The sequence below is a fragment of the Melospiza melodia genome, chromosome 5 (genome assembly GCF_035770615.1).
Source record: "Melospiza melodia melodia isolate bMelMel2 chromosome 5, bMelMel2.pri, whole genome shotgun sequence".
NCBI lineage: Eukaryota > Metazoa > Chordata > Aves > Passeriformes > Passerellidae > Melospiza > Melospiza melodia.
The window spans coordinates 71,033,077-71,059,714 of NC_086198.1; the positions used below are offsets into that span (position 1 = coordinate 71,033,077).

At 36.7% G+C, this 26,638-nt stretch overlaps 1 protein-coding gene across 1 annotated transcript in view; it reads left to right on the plus strand.

The window, feature by feature from the left end:
* Positions 1-26,638, plus strand: part of NFXL1 (nuclear transcription factor, X-box binding like 1) — a 44,199-nt gene that overhangs the window by 2,926 nt on the left and 14,635 nt on the right. Inside the window, exons 4-18 of the mRNA XM_063157333.1 lie at positions 1,025-1,158; positions 2,571-2,749; positions 2,927-3,088; positions 3,192-3,292; positions 4,500-4,614; positions 4,952-5,076; positions 5,892-6,014; positions 7,310-7,400; positions 10,915-11,035; positions 11,676-11,832; positions 12,549-12,640; positions 13,100-13,121; positions 19,105-19,245; positions 22,047-22,213; positions 22,974-23,043. Of these exons, the coding sequence (XP_063013403.1) occupies positions 1,025-1,158; positions 2,571-2,749; positions 2,927-3,088; positions 3,192-3,292; positions 4,500-4,614; positions 4,952-5,076; positions 5,892-6,014; positions 7,310-7,400; positions 10,915-11,035; positions 11,676-11,832; positions 12,549-12,640; positions 13,100-13,121; positions 19,105-19,245; positions 22,047-22,213; positions 22,974-23,043 (1,800 nt within the window). The remainder of the gene's footprint in view (positions 1-1,024; positions 1,159-2,570; positions 2,750-2,926; positions 3,089-3,191; positions 3,293-4,499; positions 4,615-4,951; positions 5,077-5,891; positions 6,015-7,309; positions 7,401-10,914; positions 11,036-11,675; positions 11,833-12,548; positions 12,641-13,099; positions 13,122-19,104; positions 19,246-22,046; positions 22,214-22,973; positions 23,044-26,638) is intronic.

Below are 26,638 nucleotides of genomic sequence, written 5' to 3' on the forward strand. Positions count from 1 at the left end.
AAAAATAACAACAAAATAATAATAATTTCAGAAAATATTTAAATTTCTTATTATAGATATACACAGACTACAAGTACCCAATGAAACTGTAGTCAGTAACTTCTTTCTAAAAAGAAATGCAATATATTTTGTACGAATTCTTAACATATTTAATCCATATTCTTTCAGACCTCAATGAGTTTTGCTTCATATTTCTGTGGCTCTTGATAGAGTTAATCTTACCTTAGCGGAAGTGAGATGATTTGGTAACTTGAAAGCCTTCTTTTAAAACTCAGTGATTTGCTAATTATCTTGAATCTGTAGAATTTTGGCCAAGTCTGTTTGTTTATATAATGTCTCCTGCTTAGCTTTAGTTTTGGGAAGTTAGTTACCATAGTTATAGAAACTTAGTCATTGGCACTGTCCTCTGTAAGTTACTGGAGAAAATATCTGCATTTTCACAGTATTATTTCATAACATTGTCTGAAGTTATTAAAAAAAATAGTTAAAATTTTCTTCTGCACTTTTCTTACCAAATTGTTACAGTTTTGGGTAAAACCAAAGTCATCTTTATGGTGCCAGGTGATTTAATAAGAGAGAGTGGCACACACTGGGCCTTGGGAGGTGCAGTTTGGGTTCTAGGAAGGCAATATGATGGTTGGAGTAGCTTGCTCACAATGGTGGTAGAGTCCCCATCCCTCAGGGCTTTCCAGCTTTGCTTGGCAAAGCTGTGTCTGAACAGAGCTAAGCTGGCAATAGTCCTTCTTTGGGCATCAGTTTGTGCTACATGACCTCCAACAGTGTTTAAATCAACGTTTCTCTGATTATCTGAGTACTTTGGGCTCCATCAGCCTTGGCAAAAACTTCCCACGGGAGTTGGAAAAAAGATTACAGATATGAATCTATGTACTGATCTAACAGTGGGTATAATCTATCTTTGAAAAACCATTTTGGAAGGGAAGTATTTCTTCAGATGTTATGGATTTTCATCAGTGGAAACAGAAACCTAATTTAAAGCAATTGGTGCTTGATGTCTGCTCTTTAGGTCTGGAGCTGTTGTGGATGCTTTTGTATATTTCATCTGGTGTGTATCCAAAAGTGGGCCAAGGACAGCCTCTTCCTTGTATCTTCTCCTCTGACAGATGATGACTTTGGGAAGAAAGACTATCCCTGGCCATGGTGAGCTCCTCATGGTACATTGACAAAGTTATTTCTGTTGGGAAGACCAGGCAAACTGGTGTTCCTTTAGAAGGAGTGGTATTTGTACGTCATGTGCACAACACCAACAACAAAAAAACTGTTCAGAAGGCTGACTTTTCTTTGCTTTTTAAAATTATGTAAGTTTCTGTTAACATGAATCAGAAAAATTTCACACTGTAACTAAAACCTTGCTGCATCAAATTTGTTTTAACCTCTTAGAAGGTAACTTATCAGTTGTGTCTCAACTTCTGATATTTATTTCTGAATGGCTTTACGTATTTTTCACTTTTAAAGTTGGCACCATGAAATAAGTTTAAAAAATATTGTAAAATAGCAAGATGTAGGGATTTGTTTATTTTTTTTAGTCTCGTTATAATCCAAACATTAAATTAGATCTTGCAGTTTTCCTTGAGGTGGTATAAAGAAGGAGGTAATAGTGTGGCTACATGAATACAGTTTCCTAAGCAGTTTTGTTTAGGAAATAAAGTGTCAGTTGTTGCCTGGCAGCATCTCAAGATAATGCCTCTTCAGGCAAATGGTATTTTATTTTACACGTAAGGACATGCTAAAACTATGCTATCACTATAGACAAATGGTTCATGGTCTGTAATATTTTATCAGGGCAAAGTGATGTTTTAATTGATAAAAATGAGTGCATAGGTCTTTCAGAGTCTTTCTGTTCTTCTCTGAGGGGGACTTTCTTGTCTGTTGTCTTTTCTCAGTGTAGCCAGCAATGTGAATTGCTTTGTTTCTCCTTCCTCGTGTTACCTCCCTTGTTCATGGCTTCTGTGGGGCCTGTTGGGCCTGTGGCACTTTATAAATCCCAGGCCTCTAGTGTCTGTCTACCTTTAGCAATAATTATTTTTTTAACTTCTCTCAACATCAGGGGTGAACAATGAAGGTGTACATCTTGAATCTAAATTTTTTCATGTAAAATTCTAATTAGTATGCTTGGTTTTAATAGCATTGCTAAACTTTGTTTTACATGACTAATAGACTGCTACTAGTAAACCCCTGGTTTTTAATCCTTTTTTTAATTGGTTCTATTTAAGTAGGTTAACTGTTGCATAGGTTCTTTTGATATTACTTGACATAAAAACTGTTCTGATTTTTGCTGTCCTTATTTTTGCCTATATGTATTCTTAGAGAAGAGAAATTGCATTAACAAAGCAATTCCTTAGACATTCTAATTAATGTATTATAATATCTGACATATAGAAAGACCTTTCTTCTGTTTTACTGTATATTTTTGTTATTCATTATAGTAGCTGTAAAAATATTAATTGGTAGCATTGAAACAGTCTTGGGAAGCCGAAATGATAAAACTGCTTTTTTTTTTTAATTGTTTTAAGAAGTTGTTTTTGTTTTGACTCCTTTTCCCCTTGTTTTAGTCCAAAATGTAGGTTTGAATACAAACGCTCTGAAACTCCCAGTAGGTATTACTGTTACTGTGGAAAAGTGGAGAATCCAGCAGTGGACCCATGGCTGGTACCTCACTCCTGTGGTCAAATATGTGAGAGGGAATTCAAACCTTCCTGTGGTCATAAATGTCTGCTGCTTTGCCATCCAGGTAAATCCTTTGTGTTTCTTGGTTGTGTGACCTGTATTTAGATACCTGTTATACAGTTCAACTTAGCATCTCTTAAGTATATTTAAAATTCCCAGAATAGAAGCGATGTAGTCAATGCTGAATGGTCATTAACAAGGTGAATGGTCATTAACAAGATACTGTTTTTCCTGTCATTAGGACCATGTCCACCTTGCCCAAAGATGGTCACAACAACGTGTCACTGTAAGAAGGCCAGAGCAGTGCCCCGACGGTGCAGTGCCAAGGCGTGGTCTTGCCGCCTGCCGTGTGGGCGAACGCTGCTGTGTGGACAGCATGTTTGTGAGAATCCCTGTCATGCAGGTAGGCCAACCTTTTTAAATTTCAGAGCAGTAGCCGTTTCTGTTGTGAAGATACATCATTCTTTTGCAATTCCTACTCTGTGTCACTTTGCAATTGCATGCAGGAGATTGTCAGCCTTGTCCACGTGTCAGTAAACAACGGTGTATCTGTGGGAGACAGACAGCAGAGAGGCTTTGTGCAAGCCCTCAGTGGCAGTGTGATCAGGTATGTTGAACCTATCCTTTTAAACAGATTTCTCACCTTTATAAAATTTGATTACTTGATGTATTAACGATTGGAAAAGTGTATTCAGTAAGAAAAAAAAATTAGCTTTTGGAAGTGTACAGATTAAAAATATGAACAGCATTGTTTGAGTCGAGATTTAATTGGTGGCTCCATTAATTTTCTATAATAGTTAAAATGTTACTGTTCTGGAATTGTTCTGGGGTTACTCTAGCAGTGAATTTAACTTTGTATACTCTTTTTCTTTTATTTGAGGTTGAAATTTCAGCTGTTGCCTTCAAAAATAAGAATGAAACCACAGCTTAGCAGACAAGAGTTTCATACCTAATTTTAGGACTGTAGCAGAATGAAAGCTTTGTGATTAATTCTTTGAAGTGTATTTGCAGCCTGTGCTTAAGACCAAGGCTATGGATTGACAGACTGGAAAAAATAAAAATAATTTTAAAAATTAAGTGGTGGAGGGGAGGCTGTATCAGGGGGTACTTGGCCATTCTGGTCCCAGTAAGGAAGGTACTTGGCTTCTGTGAAGTATCAGTTAAAATGCAGTTTATTTCAGCTAACACTGTAGAGAAAAGGAGTATAATCTAAAGACTAGCATGTCGCTTTAGATCTCTGGAGCCCCAAGCTGTGCAGCATTGAATGGGCCATGATAGATGTGCAGCATACAGTGCAGACCCCACTTTGGTCGTTGAAGGTTATTGTAGGATCTTACAAGAGGAAAGCATCCTTGATCATAATTTCTACAGTCAAACACAAAGGCTGTTCAGATGAGAACTTCTTGCTGCTCTTTAGATAAAGGCAAGGACATGCAGACAGCATAATCACTGGTACCAAGTGGGAGGTGCCTCCACTCTCTTGTGTACAGTAAGTTTATCCTGTGGCCAAAGCCTGTGTGCCCACAATGCAGGCCTGAAGGCTGAGCTGTAGGTGCAGCCCAGCACACACCTGCAACTACTCAGGTTTTGTGAATCACCAACTCCTCACTGTACTGTGGCCTTCCAGGCAGGATCACTGCAGGGACAATCAGTTTTATTTCGTGAATCTGGAAAATGCAACATTTATTAACAAAATTCAGAAAAAGTGAAATTCCATCCAGAAGCATTTCACTCCTGCTTTTTACCCTTGGCTTGCTTTGGCTTGGTATGTAGTTCTATTTCATTGCATTCACTGATTTCTCTGAATTTCTCAGGTGTGTGGGAAGTGTTTGCCATGTGGCAATCACACATGTGAACAAGTTTGTCATGCTGGTCCCTGTGGAGACTGTCCTCGTTCTGGAAAAAGGTCCTGCCCATGTGGAAAAACAAGTAAGCTACATTTTTTTTTTTTAATGATAAATTGAATAAAAAGTCCTCCAGTCTTTCACAGTCAGTGGTTTAGGCTAATTCTGCAGGGCAGGGTCCATAAAAAGTTCTCACTGTCAACCATGACAGTACATTAACTTTTTTTTGCATGGCTTTCAAAACTTTATTTAGCACCAGGGGTTTAATTTTTGATGGGAATAACTAAGTAAATCTAAGGAAGCTTTGAAATAAACAAAAGATAACTGTCATTTGAACTTACTATACGTTGCATTTTTTTCCTAAATATTTTGGCTTTTTTTGTTCCCTAAATGTTTACTTGTACTTTCCTCTCTTCATCTAGAGTTCACATTGCCTTGTACAGAAGATGTGCCCACCTGTGGTGATAGTTGTGACAAAGTTCTGGAATGTGGAATCCATAAATGTTCACAGCGCTGTCATCGGGGTCCCTGTGAAATATGCAGACAGGTTAGTCTTACTTTATCAGGTTCACATTTTGTTTGGGCTCTTCAACTATGTGCCTGGAACAGTGCAAGTCACCTAAGGAAAATGAAATCACATCTATCACAAAATCTGTCACTCTGTTTATTAAAAACTACATGTTCTTTCATTATTCCCCTCCCACCTCAACACAACTCTGGGTAAGTAGTTGAGCACTATATTGAGTTGAGGCTGCACCTGTGGATGAGGGTATTGCTCTAGCTTGGATTTATTTCATTTTTTTAAATTATTATGCCCTAAAAGACAAATTTCCCCTATCTTTTCTAGCTTCCTTCTGGCTTTGTCTTTCTATGGTATTCCTTCATTAGTGAGATGGAAGGTGGTATAAAATAACACTATTTTCTTCTTTGTAAGAAAATTAACAGTAAGAATTTTACTGTGCTCTAGAAATCTCTGGAGCTTCTGTGGTCTGGCCTACAAAGCCATTGCTCTGTCAGGTCTCAGCTGTCTCTTCCTGAACCAGCTTTGGCTACAAAATCTAGGTGATAGTAATCATCACTTGACAGCCATGATGAAGGTCAGATAAACCTGCTCATCTACTTCTTAAATTATCTGTATACACTAGGGGTGAATCTACTTTCATGTGCAGGAGAGCTACTCTTTTGTACTAATTTGTTTTGCAGTTACACTTATCTTGCAGGACACGCTTGCCTTGTGTATGCAGTGTAATGTTACTTTTCCTCGAACCTTCCTTTACCGATAGTAGTAGAACATTTTATTTTCCTTTTTTTTCCCTCTTCTATGAAAAACACCCTGCTTTTTTTGCCTGTGCTGGTGCCCAGGAGGTTGAGAAGCAGTGTCGCTGTGGGAAGCACACCAAGCGCATGCCGTGCCATAAGCCATACCTGTGTGAAACCAAGTGCACCAAAATCCGCGACTGCCAGAAGCACCAGTGCCGCAGGAAGGTGAGAGCCCACAGATGATCTTTCTCAAATGCATTGTTTAGCTGACTTGTGAAAAAAGTCTAGATAAAACCACATCAACTTGTTGCTCCACCTCATGTTACTGTGTAGCAAGAGGAATTTTCTTCCATGTCACTGAAATTAGTTTTGAATGTACCAGAATTCTCTGAAAAGGATGACATCAAGAAACACTCACTGGCCTTATAAGCAGGGAGGGGATTTTGACAACTCTACAGTTCCTGAAGGCAGTTTTGCTGTCAGGTTCTTGAGTAGTCACTGATGCTTTATGCTTTCTGCAGCAGTTAAATCAATTTATTTCCCTGCTTTGCAGGAAGAGCTGGGAAACATTTAAAATTTTGTCAGGGACACGCTCTTTATTTTTCACAGCCCAGCATTCCATCCCACATACACAGCAGCGCAAGCAGCAGTGGTCTGACAGTTGGGAATTGGAGATTTGTTTCACTTCTTATTTGAAGTCAAAAGTATCAGAAATATCTTTTCAGTTTATTCATTCAAGAGAGCATGAAAGTTGCCTCCTAGTTTTGAATTAATACTTTGGGAAAGTTGGACTACTTACCACAAACAGGCATGAAAAAATACAGTTTAACTCTTAAAGTATTTTTGAATATTATTGTTGTGGTAAATTTATTTTATGTAAAAAGATTACAAAACAAGTAAATGCAATGTTGACACCTCCATGGTGGAAAATCGAGGTTTCTTGTTGGAAGGTGCTTTTCAAGTTAATAGAAAAGGTGATGTTCTCTCCTGATACAACATCCACTGATGTGATGATTTTATGAAATTTTTTGATTCTTTCATGTTACTGATTTAAGAATAGAAAATAAATAACTGGTCTTGAAATTACCTGCCTTTACTACAGAGGTAAAGGGTGTATAAAAAAATGGTTAGCAACATTTTTGTGCTGGGGACAATAGAGCACAAAAGTGGAAGAAATTGCAGAATAATGAGGTGAACTGTTAGATGTCCTATCTTCTGAAATTATTTGTGATTAAAATATTATAATATTTTGAGCTTTATGCTTTTTTGAAGCCCTCTGCCTTTTTAATGTGTTGAAATGATGCATTAAAATGCGTTCTCTTGTTATTTTGTAATAAAAAAAAATTTTAGACCACTTCACAGGTAGCCTTTTTACTGGAATGGGTTTGAGGAAATTTGACTAAATTACACTGACTTTTTTTTAAAATAAGTATTGAAAAAATGAGATAGTAGAAGAGGGAAAGTGTACACTAAAAATATCAGTGTCCAGTTATTAGATTTCATGGGGCTTTTTTTAATAGTGCTGTTCTGGAAACTGTCCACCTTGTGATCAAGTCTGCGGGCGGACTCTTGGCTGCAGAAATCACAAATGCCCTTCAGGCTGCCACAGAGGTAAGAACAGGTGAAGAATCCCTGTAGTGATGGAATATTGCTTATTTTTTGCCAAATTTCATGCTTGCATGACTGTGTGTAGTGCTTAATAAATTCTCTCCATTGTTGCATGTGGGCTTTTTGTGGGGGCAGTGTGTTTGAAAGTGCTGGTTAGAACTTAAGGACTTACATAGTGGCAACCTCAATTTTTATGTGGTGATTTTGCTTAATACTTTTCCTCTGAAAATGCTCCTGTCTCCTTTCCAGTTGTGTAATACAAAAGCCATGGCTTGACTTCCATTTCTCAATAATTCTGTTCACTGAATATGCATAACAAAGTCCAAATGCATACAAGAAATGACTGCTGCTGATTGAGTCTGGACAGTTTTAAAAAATCCTAGAATGCAACATGTGGTACAAGTGGGCTTAAAATGAAAAAAAAAATATGATGGAGTTTGAATATATATCGGTATCCTATTGGTAAAAGAAAATAAGAACTTGTTACTGACTGAGAAGGATAACAAAAAAGTTTACTTTGGAATCCAGTGACCTTGGTTAGAAAGATGCTGGAAATGGGCAAAATTACCTGGCAGATTGCTTGGACATTGGCTTGGTAGGGGGTTAAATTGGAATGACTGGAAAATTGTCTGCCCTCTCAGCAATTTTCCCCACAGAAGCTGCTGCCCTGCTGAAACAGCAGCCAAGTAGCCTCTGTAATTTTCCTTAGTATTCTGAAGTATAAATTGCAATGACTCAGGAAATAAATCACAACTTGTTCAGCCAGTCTTCCTTCTGAGGCAGTGACTCTTAGGAGAAGAGGATAGGTAAATGTGGTAGTTGTACCTGTTAACTTGCTATTAAATCTGTCACAATAAACTAGTAGTTTGGTTTTTCTCTGTATACTGTGCCCCCTATTCTCTTTCCCTTCTCTTTCTTCTCCATCCCCTGTAGCTCTCTAAAATCTTGGAAATATGTAATTTTTTTGGTGTACTGTCAGAAGAAAACTGGTAACATTGCTTTTCCTTGTTAGTTTGGTTGATAACTAAATTCTAGAATAAAATTCTGATTGGAAAACTCAAGAGCTTATGCTGTATTATGGGATAAGCTTTTATGTTGAATGATTGTTTGTATTTGGTGCTGCTGGCTAAAAGTGACAAAGATTTCTAGTAATTAACATGAAAACAATAAAGCAATGTCTGTAAGAAAACAAAAGTGATCCTCGAGAATGTAAATAACAAATATATACACTTTGAAGAATAACTTATCAAAAGAACATAATTGTCTATTTACTCACTAAAGTTGCATATAATGAAGGTAATCACTAATGATACCAGATGATACATTTATTTTCTTTTCTAAATTCTCTGTATTTTAACAAAATACAGTCCTGTACAGTTTGTAACATCTTCATAAATGTTTGAAAGTATTCCTTATAAAGGCAATTATTTTAATATAAAAATATTTATATTCAGTTGTTTCTCCCTATATACCAATATTTTAATAGCTACTGAAAGTTATGATTAATTATTTTATCTTTAGTATATAATACCAGGTCAGGGTAATTTTCCTATGAGCTGTCAGATTGCAGTGACCACTGATATTAAAGGAAATAATGCCTCATAGACCTCATAGAAAATAACTTCTCAGATACGGTCCTTTAAAAGGCACCAAATCTCAGCATTTTTAGAGGTTGATGATAATAAACACTTGGCCTTTAGCAGGAAAAAGGTAACTTAATCTATTCTGTTCATATTTTTTTTTCCTTCTTTTCTTAAATATTTATTGTGCCTGCTGAAATTTACAGTATGTTGTCAGGGAATAGAAATGTTTTGCTTCCTACTGTAGTACATTATAACGCTTGATTTGAGAACAGTGTGCTCTCACCTTACCTTCAGGCTCTCTGAATCTCTATCTCTGCCTTTCTGTATTTTTGAGAATGTAGCCAGTTGTCTTCCTTAACAGGATATTTAAGTGAATTGTAGACATATTAGCCACTCTGTGCACTATAGCTTTAGACCTTTGGTTTATTTTGCAAAAGTAGCTGGACAAGCTTGAGAAGGGGGCCCTTGGAATCTCATGGTGTTTACCAACCAGGTGCAAGGTGCTGCACCCCAGGGTTGGGGCAGTCCCTGGTATCAACATAGGCTGAGGGATGAACAGATCCAGAGCAGCCCTGCTGAGAGGGTCTTGGGGGTGCTGTGAGAGGCTGGACATGACCCAGCCATGGGCACTCACAGCCCAGAGAGCCAAAGGTGTCCTGGGCTGCATCCAGAGCGCCGAGGGCAGCAGGGCAGGGAGGGGATTCTGCCCCTCTGCTCTGCTCTGGTGAGACCCCACGTGAAATTGCATCCAACTCTGGGGTCCTAGCACAGGAAGGACATGGACCTGTTGGAGAGAGTCCAGAGAAGGGCCACTAAGATGGTGAGAGGTATGGGCACCTCTCCTGTGAGGAAAGGGTGAGAGAATTGGGGTTGTTAAACCTGGAGGAGACTGGCAGCCTTCCAGTCCCTAAGGCAGCCTACAAGAAAGATGGAGAGGGACTTTTTACAAAGACAGGCAGTGGCTGGACAAGGGGCAGGACAATTCTTTCGGTGAAAAGAGAATATGATTAGATTAGATTAGATTAGATTAGATTAGATTAGATTAGATTAGATTAGATTAGGAAGAGATTTTTTTACTGTGAGAGTGGTGAGGCATTGGAACTGGTTGTCCAGAGGATTTTTGGATGCTCCATCCCTGGCAGTGTTTTGAGGGAGGGACTATGAGCAGTGTAGTCTAGTGAAATGTGTCCCTGCCCATGGCAGAGGGGTTGGATCTAAATCATCTTTAAGATCTCTTCCAGCCCAAATGATTCTATGTTTCTGTGCATGCTGAACACTACAGTCTTATTTAATTTACTTTGCAATATGAAGACTGTAGTGCTTCCATCCTTTTCTCTTCAGCAGCCTTTTGCCAGTGAGACATCTTCTTCTTGAAATGCTGCTTTTCAGATCCTGCTAACAAGTCAGAATTGCTTAAAATTTTTTTGCTGTAAATGTCTTCAGTTGTTTTCTTTAAAGATTCAGAATGCAACATGATTAGTAAGCTAAAATCTGACATCTTTGCTTTTTTTAGCAGATTCATATTCTTGCTTTTAAATTACTCAATAATAAAACTTAGCAGTTGTCACTTGGTGAAGAAATGGTGTGGGAGAGTTATGAATTAAAACATAGATCTTTTACAGATACAGTTTTTAAAATGCATCAGATTCCTAACTTTATAGAGATGGAAGATGTTGTCAGGGAGGAAGCATTCATTATACATGGGCTGAACGTGAATATCATACTAAATCTGCAAAACTTTATTGTACCAGTTTTTCAGTGTCCCTTTTTGAATTTAGATGAAAGATGACATTTCTTCATAGGTATGTAAGACTGAAATACAAGTTGAAAACATTTAAGTGTTGTGTGATCCAAATAACTGGGTTTCTTTTATAAATGTGATAAAAGGGTTATCTCTGACTTGCCTTTCACATTGTTAATATATTTATTTTTAGGTAGTTGTAATCCATGTCCGGAGACTGTAGATGTGAAATGCAATTGTGGAAAAACTGTCATCAAAGTGCCCTGCGGCAGAGAGCGCACCATCAAACCTCCCAAATGCAAGCAGCTGTGCAGGTCAGTATAGAAAGTGGGTCTGTTTCCTGTTCTTTAGTGGAGTTTAAAGTGTTCTTAAAGAAAGTGATAAAATATACCTTGAAAGGCAAAATTTGTTCATTATCTCATTACAGTTATTACTTCTCAGTCTTCTGAATCCCTGACTATGCCGATGCAGATTAGCAATAATCTCTCCTATCAGATTGTCATTGTCATGAAACACAGAGGTTTCATGAGCAGCTTGCCTGCTTCATGGGGGACGTTCTGTCTCACCAAGCTCTTCCAACTCTGTAGACCAGCTCATTTCTTCAAGTCTCCTCTGGTATGTTTTGAAGTACCTCAGTGAGGCAGTTTATCTAGAAAACTAGCAAAAGGAAAAGAATATTTTCTTCTGGGATGTAGCAAGATTATGTAGTGCAGAGTAGAATTAGGATTGAAACAGCTGTTTGAATATGTAAACCAACTCTGATATTTTATTTAGAATTCCTCTCTAATTTTATTGTAAGGTTAACAACCTGCTGAGGATGAAAAGTAAACTAATTCACAAAAAACTCCAACAGCTTTTTCATTTCAGTTCTTTTTATGTTGAACATACTTGCCCAGTGACTGTAAATTTGTATTTCCTGCTGTCATATTGATTCATTCTTGGATTTTACTTCAGTCGGCCACCTACCTGTCACCATCCTACCCAGGAGAAACACTACTGTCACTTTGGGCGGTGCCCTCCGTGTCGCCAGCCCTGCCAGAAAACCTTAACCTGTGGCCATTTGTGCCCTGTTTCCTGCCATGATGAGGCACTTGTGAAGCAAACAGGCTCAGTAAGTAAACAGTGAAAAATGGTGCATTATCTGTGTTTGAACAATGAGCATCAGTTTGACCTGAATCTTCTGTTTTGGGGCTTTTGGAGTTCAGAGTAAACAGTAAAAAATAATCAAGCCCACAGGGTAGGCATACTGCTCAGCATGATGCTAAGTGGTTCTAGCTCCTTTGTTGCAATCTAGCTAATTTTGTAATACATACTTGAATTGCTCAAAAGATAAGATTCTTGTTGGAGTTGTATTAAAAACATTTAATTTCAGCTTTAAGCAATTGCTTTTAGCATAAGAACCAAAAAAAATTTAAGTGCGGTATTCACAAAACCATCAAATTTTGCACAAGTTAGAGGTCAGATATTGGCAGTTTTTAACATAACGTGTTATGCACTGCATGATGGTAATTGAAGTAGCTTACTAGTTGAAATACTTTTACCTTTATTAACTGGGTTAGAACTGTTTTACTGGTCTTTTTCATTTGGCTTGGTGCTTAATTTTTAGCACTAGGAGCCACAGGACTTAATTTTCCTATCCCTAACCACGCTAAGGATAAAACTGTAATTTTTTTGTCTATATGGGATGTGGAGATTTCCATTAGTAAAAGCTAGTTAATAGAAAGTGAATTTCTTAGAATTGGAAAGGCTTTAGATTGTACATTTATTTATGGTCAGGCAGATAGTTCCATTTATGTTTTGTATTCAGCTGGTGTCTTTTGCTCTCAGCATCAGTCTGCAGGGCCTTGGGAACAGCCATCTGAGCCAGCCTTCATTCAGACTGCACTCCCGTGCCCTCCCTGTGAGGTTCCTATACCAGTGTAAGTAGTAAAATAAAATAAGAAAGGCAAATTAAAAAAGGAGTTTTTATATGGAAGGTAATTATTTTGTGTCCAAGAAGTTATCAGGGATATTTTTTAAAAAATAACTGTTCTTCAGACTAGACCTCTGAAATAACTGAAAAATATGGTGTATTAGTAGAGAAAAAGAAGATGCTGTTTGGAACAAAAGCAGGTTACTTTCTAAAAAGTAACTGATTTCATGTACAACTACAATTAATTTGCAATGAAACAAATTTTGAGATTTTCATTATAAAACACAGCAATCCAAACAAGTGTTGAAAAGGGAGAGGCATTGAGCTGCATAGATGGGTGATTTTCTTAGTTTGTACTTTTAAAAAATAGATTGCACTAATTTTTGTGTGAAAAGCAGTGTCACTATTTGAAGTCCCCAAAAGAAATAGGCATTTCCTAATCTCTGATTTTTTTATTTTTTAACAGGGAGTGTCTTGGACAGCATGAGGTGAGTCATGGAAACTGCCCTGTGAAGTGAAATATGGCAGTTATCTTACTTTGTAAGTCTGGAAAACAAAAGGCATTAAAAAAATTAGTAGATTTTTAATAAATATTTTTTAACTGATCAAGTACTTCAACACAACAGCTTACATATTCATGGACAGAAATTTAAACTCATCATTTATGTAGCTCCCTATGTTTTCTTGCAGGTGTTTAAATTGTGTTTAAATGTTTTTTGGTGGTCTTCTTATAAATATTTATGCTTTTTCTCCCCTCACTCTATAATTAGTATTCTCTCTCTGTCACACAGTCTTGAGTTCTGTGAACTGCTGTGTGTATTTTAAAAGGATTAGGAATATAATGTCATACAGGAAAATTCTCATGTGACTTGGATCTAAGCACACATGGATGAAGTCAGACAGTAGAGTGGAAACTTCTTTAGTGGTAGTTAATAACTTATCTTTCTGGTGTGTAGCCTTCTCTAGTTCTAGATGGAGTTGCTGTCTCTTTTGGCTTACGTGAGAAGAGAATCTAATTGAAACTTGGTCATCATGATTCACAATAATTTCTAAAAGTTACAAAATGTAAGGTCAAGTATCTTTTCTTGATTTCAGAAGATGATTGCTAAACTAATTTAAAAAAACATTTTGCTGTTATGGTTTTGTCTACTGGTATGTCTGCTATAAATTCAGTGTCAAAGCCTGACTAACTATATTAAAAAAATCCCGAGGATAATTTTAAGCAAGTAAAAAATTGTAGAAAACACTAAATAAATACAAAAATATTGAAGATACCTCTTTTTTTTTTCCTTTTACCTTTATTAATAATGTCTTGCTGTGTGTTGTAATGGTGCCTCGATTATGTTTTGGTGACAGCTTCAAATGTTGTTACCATGTGTCCATGTAGCTGCAGTCTGTTAGCCCGTTCCTAACCCAGCCAGGCTGTGAATGCAGCTTTTCCATTGAGCTGTTTTGCAGCTCGATGGTTGCTGAAGAAAAGCTTGTCCTGAAAGTGGATGAAAAGATCAACAGTGCTTGTCTGTTTGTTGCTGAAACAGATGGGCTTTGCTTTGTTTTTCCACAGCCAGTTTGTTATTTAGTCAGTGACATGATTTTTGATAGGACATCCCGAATCTCACCCAAACTTCCATGAATTTATGTTAAACAAAATGCAAGCTGTGGTCAACAGACCCAGTCTAGAACGTGATCTAGACAGTGTAAAAGGATTTGGTCCTGTTCAGATGATGACTGTGAAGTTTGTCCTTCCTCACAGCAGAAGGACAGTATTGCTACCTTAATAGAGGACATAGCAACAATTAGTACATACTTATTACTACTTGTTTCAGAATAATTAAAAAAAAATCACTTTCTGTTGCATACTAGTCTTGGCAAAATTATCCAGTGGTTTTGGGTCATGTTTTCTATATGGATTTGCATAGACAATAAGGACAAATCCCTGTGAGTCTACAGCTGACTTTAATTGTTTAGATTTTTTGATGCTGCATGGTGCTGTAGATGAACTGTGACTTCTGTCAGCCTGCAGAGGGCGGTGCTACCTTCGTGCTGAAGTGCAGCAGTTCCTCGAGTGAAATTGTCTCCTATTTGAGATCTTGGTGGAAGTTATGGAAAAGAATGAGTCGTTAATATGTATACGAAGTGTATTTTGTTTGCAGTGGATTTTGTGTTCATTGTACATTTTTGTGTTGCTCTGAGATCTCTGGAAAGAAAAAAAAAAACATTTAGTGTCTGTTCACTGTTTTACAGCCACATTGGTTCCTAACAAATAATCTCAGCTCAAATTAATTTACTTTTGTTAATAAGAGAAAACATATGTATTTAGGAATGCTTCCCTCCAGTAGAAGGGTCCAGCTCCTGAGGGGATTTTCACTGGAAGATGGGGACTGTTCACAAGTGACAAAAGTAGTAGGAGCAATTTTCTTAAGCAAACTTTGGCTGAGTAGGTGTTTTTTGCTGTACTATGCTACTACTTATGTTGGACTGTTGTTATACCTCCTATAATGGAAGAGATAAAAAAGAAAGAAACTAGGAATGAAGCAGGCTGTAAAGTCTTCCTGTGTTTTATGAGGATGCCTGATGACAATGTGTAGAATTGAGAATAAAAGCAAACACCTTAGGACTTGTATAACAAGCAAATCTACTGTCTAATTTTTTAATATTTGGACAGTAAATTTAATTTGTGTAGATATTGGAGTTGGTTGCTCATTGGGAAGGTTGTGTATGGGGTTGTTTTATTTTATTTCTATTTGGTACTTAATTTAGGAAGTATTTTTAAGGGATTGATTTAGTTTGAGCTCTTACATGTTCTGGCATTTAGAACAAGCAATTTATCACTTAAGAACAGACTTAAAATTACTTTTCAGATGATGTAATTATATAAAATCTGTGCTTAGTGGGAGTATGATTCTACATGATGTTTAAGCTAAAAGAACATTTCTTTTAGCTGAAGTCTACAACCTTCTCTTAAATAATTTTACATATATTTATAAAAATAAATAACTCATCATTCTTCCATTTGTAGGCTCTTAAAAGTAACTCTCAATTTTGTTTTAGGTTGTATGTCAGAAAAAACACCTATCAACAGTTGATGCCATCCCAAAAAAGAAATCTTGATGTTCTGACTTTTCTTAACTTTTATATACATTGGGATTTCAGACCAGTAGTACACATATGCTCTTTTAAAATCTTTTAAAATCAAGTTATTCTAAATCTCTTTTTGATCGGAAACATACATTAATGCAAGGTAAATTATGACAAAGAAGGAAATATTTAGTGACTGTGATATCAATTTATCTGCTATGTGTGATTTTCTTCTAGTTGCCTAATTTCATTAAATGTTCTAGAGGAAGGAAAACACTCTGGTTCTGCTTCCTTCTAAATATCCTGTATCAGGCTGGGCATATCATTGAACTCTTTTTGAGTGTTTCTTTTTTTCTTTTGAAAGGAATTTAATGGTATGTTTTAATATTTTGAGTGGGTTTTAGTTCTGGTTTTTTCATAGGAGGAAGACCATTACTCTGCCTCTAGGTAAAATTTAATGTGAAACTTGATGACTTTGTATGTATGGCTAAACACCTTATAAAGGTTTCCAGAATTTCCTTGCCCTGTTGATTTCTGTTTTCATATTCTAATTGATTTATGTGTTAATCGCTTTTATGCATTTGGGAGATTTCCTGGAAAGCTTTTGAAAGTTGTCATGTGTTTTTTTTCTTTCCTTCCTTTCCTTGTGGAAGACCTGTAGTCTGAAAATGTTGCCTTTTTTTTTTTTTTTTCCCCATTCAGCTTTCATAAAATACTTATGGTTCTCATCTGCCTTTTTCATTCTTCAGCTCATCAGCCTCCTGGAGTTTGTGGCTACTTTGATGTTTGTCTTTGTATTAAGAATTCCAGCCCTCATTTAACCATTTCAGAAACTCATTCCTACTGTAGGAAGTAAAAGTTTACTTTCTCAGCTGGATTTATTACTTAGATCCACAGCAGATAAATAGAGAAAAAAATAATATAGGCTTAAATTAATTGAAAATTTTCAATTTTTGGCTACAGTGTCTGTTGATTCCAGGAGGTGGTTGTATCTTACTGAGCTCAAGCTGAAGCCCTGCTGGATGCAGCCAGAGGGCTGGAATGTTCCTTCTAGTTAGACCTCTGAAAGCTGCCAGTGTTGCCTGGTTGACTTGTGTGCTTCACCAGTCTGCCTTTGTTTAACAGTGCCCCTCATCTGTGTGCTTGAGCAATGCTCCTGGGAGGGATGCTCCAATTCTGCCTAAGTGCTTGGCTGTAACTGGAGCTAGGGGTTGTGTCCTTATCTGGTGGAAGACTAACTCCTGGTAAAAGAAGTCTTACCAGCATTATGGAACAGCTGGAGCTAATTGCTGTTGTTGCCCTGATCTGGTGTCAGTGTCTGAGCCATGGGCAGAAGCATAATCATCAAAATCTGAGTGGCAATGGGAGAGCAAGGAAAGGTAGAGAAGTGGGTGGAATGTAATGATTAATGCATCTTTTTTTTCCTTCTTTTATCTTGTAATCCTTTGACTACTTACATTGCTACTGAAAGGATGTTGTGCTCTGGGGAGAGAGATGGAGTAGGATGTGAAGGGGTGGGATATTAGGAACATCAAAACCTTTGGTGATTGCTAAGTGCATTCTGGGTAGGGTACTATTCTCTGCTTCAGACCCACTGCTTGCTGGCTTTTCCTTTTCTCACCAGAAGCATCCATCAGAGACAGAGGAGGATGTTTGCAAGGGATAGTAGGGACCAGGTGTGGTTGTGGTATTGGTGCTTTAGCCAGCATGAGCTTCAGCTCTGACACGGGTGTCAAAGTGGTTGGATGTGATGGCCTCAAGGTTTTCTCCTGTGTATGCCATGCTTGATGTTCAGCCTGCCATGCAGACTTCCCTTCAGTCTTGATGAGTCAGGATGATCAGGGGAGTTCAGAAGTCGTGTGAATGAACTGGATTTTGAAGTGATGTAGTGGAGTAGTATTTTTTGGGTGAAGCCCAGAAAAATTTACATAGGCAAGTGGATTTAAATTGTGCTTTGTGTGCTTGAGGGAGGATAACATGGCCAATGCTGAAGGGAGGCTGTCCCTCATTCTGCCCTGTGGGGTCATCTCTCTTTTCCGGCGTTCACCTGTTTGTATGGCCAGGCCACTGGCAAAAGTCAAGAAACTTTTTTCTATTGATTCCTTTTCTTCCATTTTGATTATTTGAATCATCCTTCTGTAAAGAGAGATGTGTGGTAGGACTTGTTCAAAGTGGTAGGAGAGTGCTGTGAGAGCTGTAGAGTTTGAAGAGAGAAAAAGAATGGGTACCCTGCAAAGCAGTTCAGTCAACCACAGTTGCAACATAAAATCACACCCTTGGTCTAGTCAAAGTGAGTTATGTCACATTAGCCTCTTGTGTAATAACATCACAAATAGTTTGTTTTTCTCTGAGAAATGACATGAAATTAAGAAACAAAATCAATTTTTTTGACAGCATGACAGAAAACTAATTTTTTTTTGTATGAGTATTATATAATGGTTGGAAAATGCTAATGGTGAGTTTGCTCTAATCCTTTTGTATGGAGGGACTTGTACTATTCAACTTTAGGCAAGTAACCTACTTAGGAATTTACACTGGTTTCAGTACCAATGAAGAGTAATGCCTTTAAAGTAGATGCTCTGAAGGTTTCTGCGGAGTTCTGTTAACTGGAGTGTTGACCCCAAACTGGAAAGTACAAATGTGACATAAGACATTAAAATCTCAGCCCTGTTCTGGAACTATTTCTGCTTCTCCTTACTTTTCCTGGGAGTTATATTTGATGTAGTCAGTATTTGCTTTTTAGCATTTCTGGCTTGGAGGTTTTCTGTTTTTGAGACGGTAAAATATTTTTGATTTATGTTGACCATAACACAATTAGCCCTGTAAAAGCAAACTGTTACTGTCTTTTGCAATAATAGTAAAGCACCCTAGAAACCTTTAATGGAAGACATGAGTGTAATTCAGAAAGATGGAGCAAATGGTGCTAAAAGATTTGAGTGCAAAATAATCTTTCAAAAAGAAAGGGAAACTATGCTACAAAAGTTAGCTTGTTTAATGAAATGTGCCTTTTTCCTGTTGTAGTCGGTGTAAAACAAATTTGTGTGGATACATTGTTATGTGGACACGAACCCAAATGATGATACTTAAAAAATCAAATAGAATTTCTCGGGTGTTTCTTCTTTTTCAAAGGAGAACCAAAGCTTCTCTGTAATAATTCTGTGTCTCTGTGTGTGGATGCATTGTTATGTGGACACGAACCCAAATGATACTTAAAAAATCAAATAGAATTTCTCTGGTGTTTCTTCTTTTTCAAAGGAGAACCAAAGCTTCTCTGTAATAATTCTGTGTTTCTGTGTGTGTAAATTTATATATCTCACAGGCTACATATGTGCAATGCTTGTATATATATCCCACCTGCATATCTATATTTATTTTTTTATTTTTAACTTTTAGGTTAGTCCATTACCATGTCACTCTGCAAATCCCTACTCGTGTAAGAGATTTTGTGGGCGGCTTCTTGATTGTCAGAATCATACCTGTATGAAAGAATGTCATCGTGTTACTAAATCCAACAGCAGTGCAGATGGAAAGAAGGTAGGGTAATTTCCTGTTTGCTTTTGTTTTTGTATTTTATATGGAAATTGTCTTCAGTTTTACTTGGAAAATAAGGAATTTACAGCTAGCAGGTAAAGATCTATTCCAGATCCCACTGGGAGACTTGCATGTGTGCTGTTCCCATTGATGCTGTGACAGTTAGCTAATCTATATTTCCTTAGACTATAAACCTGAGACAGCATTGTGTTTTTTGCAAATTCTATAACTTTGTCTTGTGGTGACATTACTTTGATTTCATCAGAACTTTATTTAACACCCTAGAGAAGTCTCTTCTGAAGTTACAAAAAGTAGCTGTCAAGATCAAGGGGAGCTACTGATAATCCCTGTATACAAATGCACTTGCAATCTACTGGGGAAGCTGTTTACTGAGGAGAGTTTAAATGGGTTGAGGAGGCTGGGAGACCTTTAGGAGAGCACTGGAAATGTTGCAGAATTGCTGAAGACTTTTCAAAGTACTGGGATGATGTATTCATGTGTGGGAATTTATAAAATCAGAAGATTTTAAGAAAGTATGAAAAGGACAGGCTCCAGAGACTTGTCAGAATAGAGAAATGCTGGAGCAGCAGAAAAAATATATTAGCAGTAGCGAAGATATGAAGACTAGAACAATTGGCCTGTGTGGCTTGGCTTTCTAAGTTGCAAAAAGTATATTTTAAATATACATTTAGAAACTTAAATGTGAATGGAGCTCTGTGCTTTGTCTTTTATAAACGAAGCATTGTATTAGAGAAAAAACTGCTGTTGTTTTAACCACAGCTAGGTGTTCTTCAAGTGATTAGATAGAACCACTGTCAATATGCTTTTGCTTTAAGTGATTATATGAACATGAATTTATCAGTGTCTACTAGAAACTGTCATTTATGCAGTTAAGTTGCAGGTGTTAACTGCTGAAGATAATGTGAAACCAAAGTGTAAAACTAAAATTGTTCAAGTTATGAGCAGTTAGAGGCACATATATGTGTTGTATGGTTTGGGAGAGCCATGATTTGGAGGAAAACAGCTTCTCAAGTTTTTTTTTAAGCATTACTTTAGAAAAAGTTGCACCATGGGCAGTCTAGGCATTTAGAAAACACAGAAGCATTGAGTTGGGTGTAAAGCAGGAATGTTATATTTTAACTAGCTTACACTGAACTTAAATAGCATAATATCTCTTTGGATTCATGTCCTGGACGTGGTGGTGTTGTCATTTAATAACTGTATATTGTAACGCATTAATTTATGATTGTGGAAATTTTGTGTGAGGAGTATGGGCTGTTAGTGCAACTGGTGGAACAGTGCAGCAACAGAGTGACATCAGTAAATAGTGAGTGACAGTTAAGCATCCCTAGTTCTGGCTATAAGAGGCTGCCTGCCTGCTGCCTCAGTTAAGCCAATTAAAATGTGAATGAGTCAGGACTATTCCTGGCTCCATTTTGAATGAGGCAGTACATTCTCAGAAGAATGAGAGTCTATGTACCTGCAAAGCATGGGTAAATCTCATTTCTCAATTTTCTTCAATTCTTATGAACTCAAGTTTGTGTTGACCTTTAGAGCTTTTGTTCTCTTGTTTTGGTAGACTAAATGTAGTCAGGGCTGATTTAATTTCTGGCTTATATGTCTGAGTAGTGATTTTTCTGTCTGGAATTTCAGTCTGTTCTGCATGTTCTGTTAGAAAAATGTTGCAGAAAGGCCAGCTCTTTACTTTTACCTACTGTTAAAAGTTATATGACAGTTTTCTAAATGGCTTTAGTTGCTGTTGTTTTTCTTAGATTTGAATTTTTGTGAGTCAAGATTTGTAAAAAATCATTGTACAAAGGTTTCTTTTTAAACTTCAGCAAAAATTGTTCAGCTATAGATGGAGAAGGAAAGGGAACTGGGGAAAAACTATTAAAACCTTAAAATTCTTATGCTGTTATTTTGAACAGCATAAAGTGGAACACTGGTGTTGGAAAAGTCCTTTTAGGGAAGCTTTTTGTAGCTTCATTCCTGGATAAATTTGCTTTCCTTTGGCTGACTTCTTGGAAACTATACATTGAATGTGATAGTGGGCCTTAAATATTGTGTTGTGTAGGTTCAGTTGATAAATCATGTCAATCTGTCTAGGTCTATTTGGTTGCAGACTGGGGTTCTGGTAGTGTTGTTAAGAATATGAGTAGAAATGAAGCTTCATTTTCTGTGCTGTTGATCACCTTGTGCCGCTGATCGCTTCAGCTGGAATGAGAGTGGCATCACAGCTCTGGGAGACTTGTGTAGTCTGTGGAGTAGAAGCAAGACCTTAGGCAGTTCCTAGGATGTTCCCAAGTTAATAATTCTATTTGGAAGATTATACAAAATATCATATGTGTATGGAAATGGAATGACTTAAATTTGCTTCTTAAAATCAAGCAAACCAATCCTACCACCCCTGCATTAGAGGGTAGTATGTAATGACTCAAGCATTACAAGAACATGGTGAGTGGAATAAGTTGGTTTTGAATATGTAATGACTTATTTTTTTAACAATTTTCCTTAGAGAATTAACAGGGATTATGGTCACTTTCCAAAGCACTAATATTAAGGAGCTTCTTTTAAGCCCAGAAGGGAAAACAGAATTCTCTTTGACTGACAAACACTGGCATTTCTGTTTTTTTCTTAAAAAACATATTTTAATAATTACTCTTGCTTGTGAAATATCTTACTGAATAGCTTGATTCTCATAGCAAAAACACCCCAGCTCCTTCTTCTATGTAACAGATCATTAATGACACCCCACAAAACAAATACTTGGCATTTTCTTTAGTACTTTGTTTTAATTTTGTTAGGCGGGTCCAGAGTGTTCGCAGTGTGAAGAGGAGTGCACCAAGCCCCGGCCAGCTGGCTGTCCTCACCGATGTGTTTTGCCCTGTCATCCTGGGGACTGCCCATCATGTCTCCAGATGCTTAAAATAAAGTGTCACTGCAAACTATCAGTACTGTACATTGAATGCTTGTAAGTGTCAGAACACAAACCAGCTTTTCATTTCAATGCTATTAACTGGAAATAATTTGAAATGACTGGGGATGGGAGCTACTCTTACGGCAATTTATAAAACTTTTCTTGATTATAATTTCTAAGATAATGGTTTTTTCTATTTAAATTTTGCAAGTATTTTATTTGCTTTTACTGCTGAAACTGCTACAAATGCATGGATCTCATGAACAGAAATTGATTTTATAATACAGATAAATCCTTTAAATTATGCAAATATAATGTAATCTACATAAAATTTGTTCTATATGTGCTTATTTTAGAGTATGTAAAGAAGAATTTTATACAGGTATTAGAATGAATGTAGTTAGTCTAAAAGGTCTTCGTCTTTGCAGTTAATGTCTTTCAATTTCTAGCTTTAATTGAAAAACTAGTTAGTCTTTCAATTTATACACTTTTTAAATCATTCGTGTGTGTGGATAGATTTTAAGCTAGACTTCACGAAATATAAGTTGAAACTTGAGAATTCTGCTGAAAATATTCATCATATGCAAGTATTTTTTTCTTAATTTTTTTTAAAGTACCTCAAGTCCTCTAAATTTTTGTGGGTTTGTCTGTAAAACAGGGCAGTTTATATTAGTCACTCAGGATGTGGACAAATGAGTCCGCTTTTATTTACAGTGAAATATACTGAATTATATACACCCCTAATTGCATTGACTTCTGTTGTTTTTAAATTGTTTGGGTTTTTTTTAACACAAATACATCTTTCCTTTTACAGAAAACTAACATGTGCTGATGTAAAAGAAAAGGAGCTTCTTATTTCCTGCAGAAATCAGTGTCCAAAAGAGGTAAGCCATATTAACAAAGAAATACTTCAGTTGATGGGTATGTGGCATTTTGTGAATATAGGCCAAGCAAACTAGAGAAGCTTAGTCTAAGTGAATATGTTAAATAATAGATGTGAAGGTGGTTAGTGGACTGTACTTCAAGGACAATTATTAATATATTGCTGTCAACTAGGAGGAGTATATTAAAGGGACAGGGGTTTGTCTCCAAGGCACGAATGGCTTGGATGTTTAAACACACAGATGAGCTTGAATGTGGAAGAGTATGTCCTCTTACATGGTTAAAAACTAGTCATCAATCTATGTCTCATAAATGATAAGATGCTGTTTGATTAGGAAAAATGATAAGAATTGTGCTTGCTATTCTCATGTAAGTGCAGGTTTAGAATCCCTATCTGTGCAATTTGGAGGCTAAGGGATTTTATACTTAATAAATGAGATGAGATAATAATGTCCTGGTGAATTAGTGAAATATATGTTAAGTAGTGTAAAATGGAAGACAAGCCAGTTAGTCTGTCTTTCATGTCCTTTCATTTTGTCCTTTCATGTCCTTCTCTGTTACTTTGAGTTTATTTGCTCCGTGACTTCCTTCTCTGTATTTTCTCTGTATGTTCTGTACTTCAGCTCCTCTTCAAAGAGTCTTTTGTTTCCCATAGCTCATCTTTGGTTAATATAACTGTTGTGATTTTTCTGAACGTATTCCCCAGACTTAGTCTGGGATTTAAAATTCACCTAGCAGTGGTCCCAAACTTCAGCTTGCAGTTCAGAATTGCCCTGTTCCACAGATAATGTCTTTTTTACTTAGTTTAGTGGGATGTTAAATAAGGAGTACAGCAACAGAATTTACATTCGTTTTATGAAGCAGCTCTAAAATTCTTACTCCTATAAATGCTTTGGAAAATAAGGTTTTTTTCTAACTTCTGCTATCCAGAGCATTGTTTTACTGTAATTGATGATGGGAAAATGCATGTTCTTCCTTTTCTGTGATGCTAGCTCTGGCTCTTACAGTCTTTCATGAAATATAGAAATTAGCTATTAGTACCTTCTTGCTTCAGGTAGTTCATATCTTTGTGTTACAATTCTTCCTACTTTCTTCAGATCCTGCTTTGATAGCTACATGGGTACTGTCTGGGGTTTTTACTATTTTTTGTCTAAAAAATCTGTTCCATTTCTCTGAATACTGAACAGTTCTAGGGATGTTTTGTCTGTGTTTTATGAAGAAAATATATCACTGCAGCTTTGAGAAAATGAGATACCTGTATCATAATACAAATTATACTGATAGTTCTCTTTTAAAGGAATCATTGATAAACACAATTTGAAGGGGCAGCCTTAACAGACACCACCCTGCCACTTCCATCACCACCTCGCCCCAGCAAACAACAAGCCAAGCCCATTTTGTTGTTTTTAAGTCTTTGTCTTATGAGGCAAGAACTTAGAAACAACTTGACTAGAGATAAGATGTATATAACTACTGATTTTGGAGCATTTATAAATTGCAGATCTAAAATGTCTGCCCAAAACTAATTTGGGAGTGTTTTTGTGTGTAGTTCTGGAGCCTCAAGTAAATTTCAAATTAGTGTTTCTTGAGCATTTTGTTATTCCGTGTCAGGAGCTGACATCAAGTCATTTGCAGAGCTCAGTGAAGTTGATTTTTCCTATAAATCAGTGTACACTATCACTTCTAGCTTACCATAGTGCAACCTAGGTTCAACAGAATGCAGTATTTTACTGCAGTTATCATTTTGAGATGTTTTTGGTTAATGGAAATTGCAGTAGACAATATTAGTAGACAGTGGTAGGACAGCTACCACATTTGTTTTACAGTTGCTGTGGTACATTTGGGGATAAAGAAAACCAATTATATTGTCTGATCCTTTGCAAAAATGCTACAGAAACTTGAAAAAAATTGAGAAGTTTCATGCTTTTCTTTTGGCTGTGGCAGTATAAAACTAAAAAAGTAACTTGTCAGCTGTATGCAATGCTGAATTTCCTTTCTGCTTTAGAAGCAGTGTCTTCAATACTGCAACAACTGTTATAAATGAGATATTTTAATTAAAAAGTTAATTCTTTTGTTTGGTAGTAATAACAAGATATCCTGTTAAAGGAAATTTAACTTTATTTTTTTCTTAATCAGGGTGATTAAATTCTTATGCTTGCAGATGTTTTGAGACAATTCTAACATATAAATTTTAAGTTGATCAGTTTTCATTGTCTTTGTTTTCCTGTTAGTATTTGTGAATCTGTATTTAATACTTTATTTCATGTAGTTAGTATTTTTTGACAAAATAGCCATACTTTGTAGTTTTACTGCGCACTCTACTTTTGTCTTGATGTGGAATACATGACTCCATTATGATAAATTTTTGGAGTTTTTTTAATGCATTGAAATAATTAAGCATTCTGGAAATAAAATTTAATTCTGCAAACACACACTGCAAATGTATGTGGATTGTAAAAATTTGTAAAAATTCCAAAAAATTGGAAGTGATAAAATTCTCTTTTGTACTTAGCTTTTGGAATTGGTGCTCAAAAGTGCTATTTTCTTTAGGACCAGGCTATTTTCTGTGTTATGAGATGTGTAGTAACTCAGAGGTTGTGTTTACTGCCTTCTGTTGGAGTTCACTTAAACCACCATAAGTGTTGACAGAGTTTATCATCATTGGGTATAACGTTAAGATTTGAATGCACTGCCTATGGAAAAAATATTTGTAGGACATTTTTTGTTTGGGTTTTTTTTTTTCAGAGCTTTGGATTAAATCCCTTCTTTTAATAGCCTTGCCATATCAAACATAAAGCCTGTCCAATTTGGGCTTTAGTCCAGAAGCTATTGATAAGAGATTTTGTACAGTGCCCCCCCAAAGGGGGCACACACTTTGAACACCAAGTAGTTCAGTACTGACACTTAAAAACAAGCAAAAAAAATCCTTTCCCATTACATTTTTTATCCAGCAGAAGCAGCAGAATGATTGCTTTTGTTTTCTGCAGTCATGGGGAAATGTTTTGCCATTCATTTTACAGCTTCTCTTCATATTATTTTAGTGTTGTTTTTACAGTGGAGGGAGTAAGAAAAAAGTTCCCCACACAGAGATATAGGACAAGAAAAAAGCTGGCAGGGAAACTTAAGTGTGTGCATTTGCTTTTCAGTATTGGATTAAACATACTCCTGTGCTATAAATATTTTGGTCTAATGGTGTCTAAGAATTTTATTGCAGAAGCACTTAGAGGATGAGATGAGGGTTACTGTCTTAATTTGCAGCTCTGACATGTTAGTCAGGATACGACTGGGCTTTGACACTATTAATGAGTATGTGCCTAATTACTATGGAAGAGTAAGCTGGAAGTAATGGTTCTAGCCGTGGCTTGTTCTAGCCAGCATGAGGTGACTTGGAGGTGAGACTGGATGGAGTTACTGTGTCTGATGCTCTTGTGTAGGGAGCCAGGAGACTGTTCATGCAGTAGCAAATTGGTTTTGCAGAGACTGTGGTCAGTTGTGAGGAGACTCAGCCATTAGATTCCATGTTCTGAGTTGTAGTCTTGCCTTGGTAGCATACAAGACTTAGACAAGGTTCTCCCCTCATATTTTCAAAATGAGGCA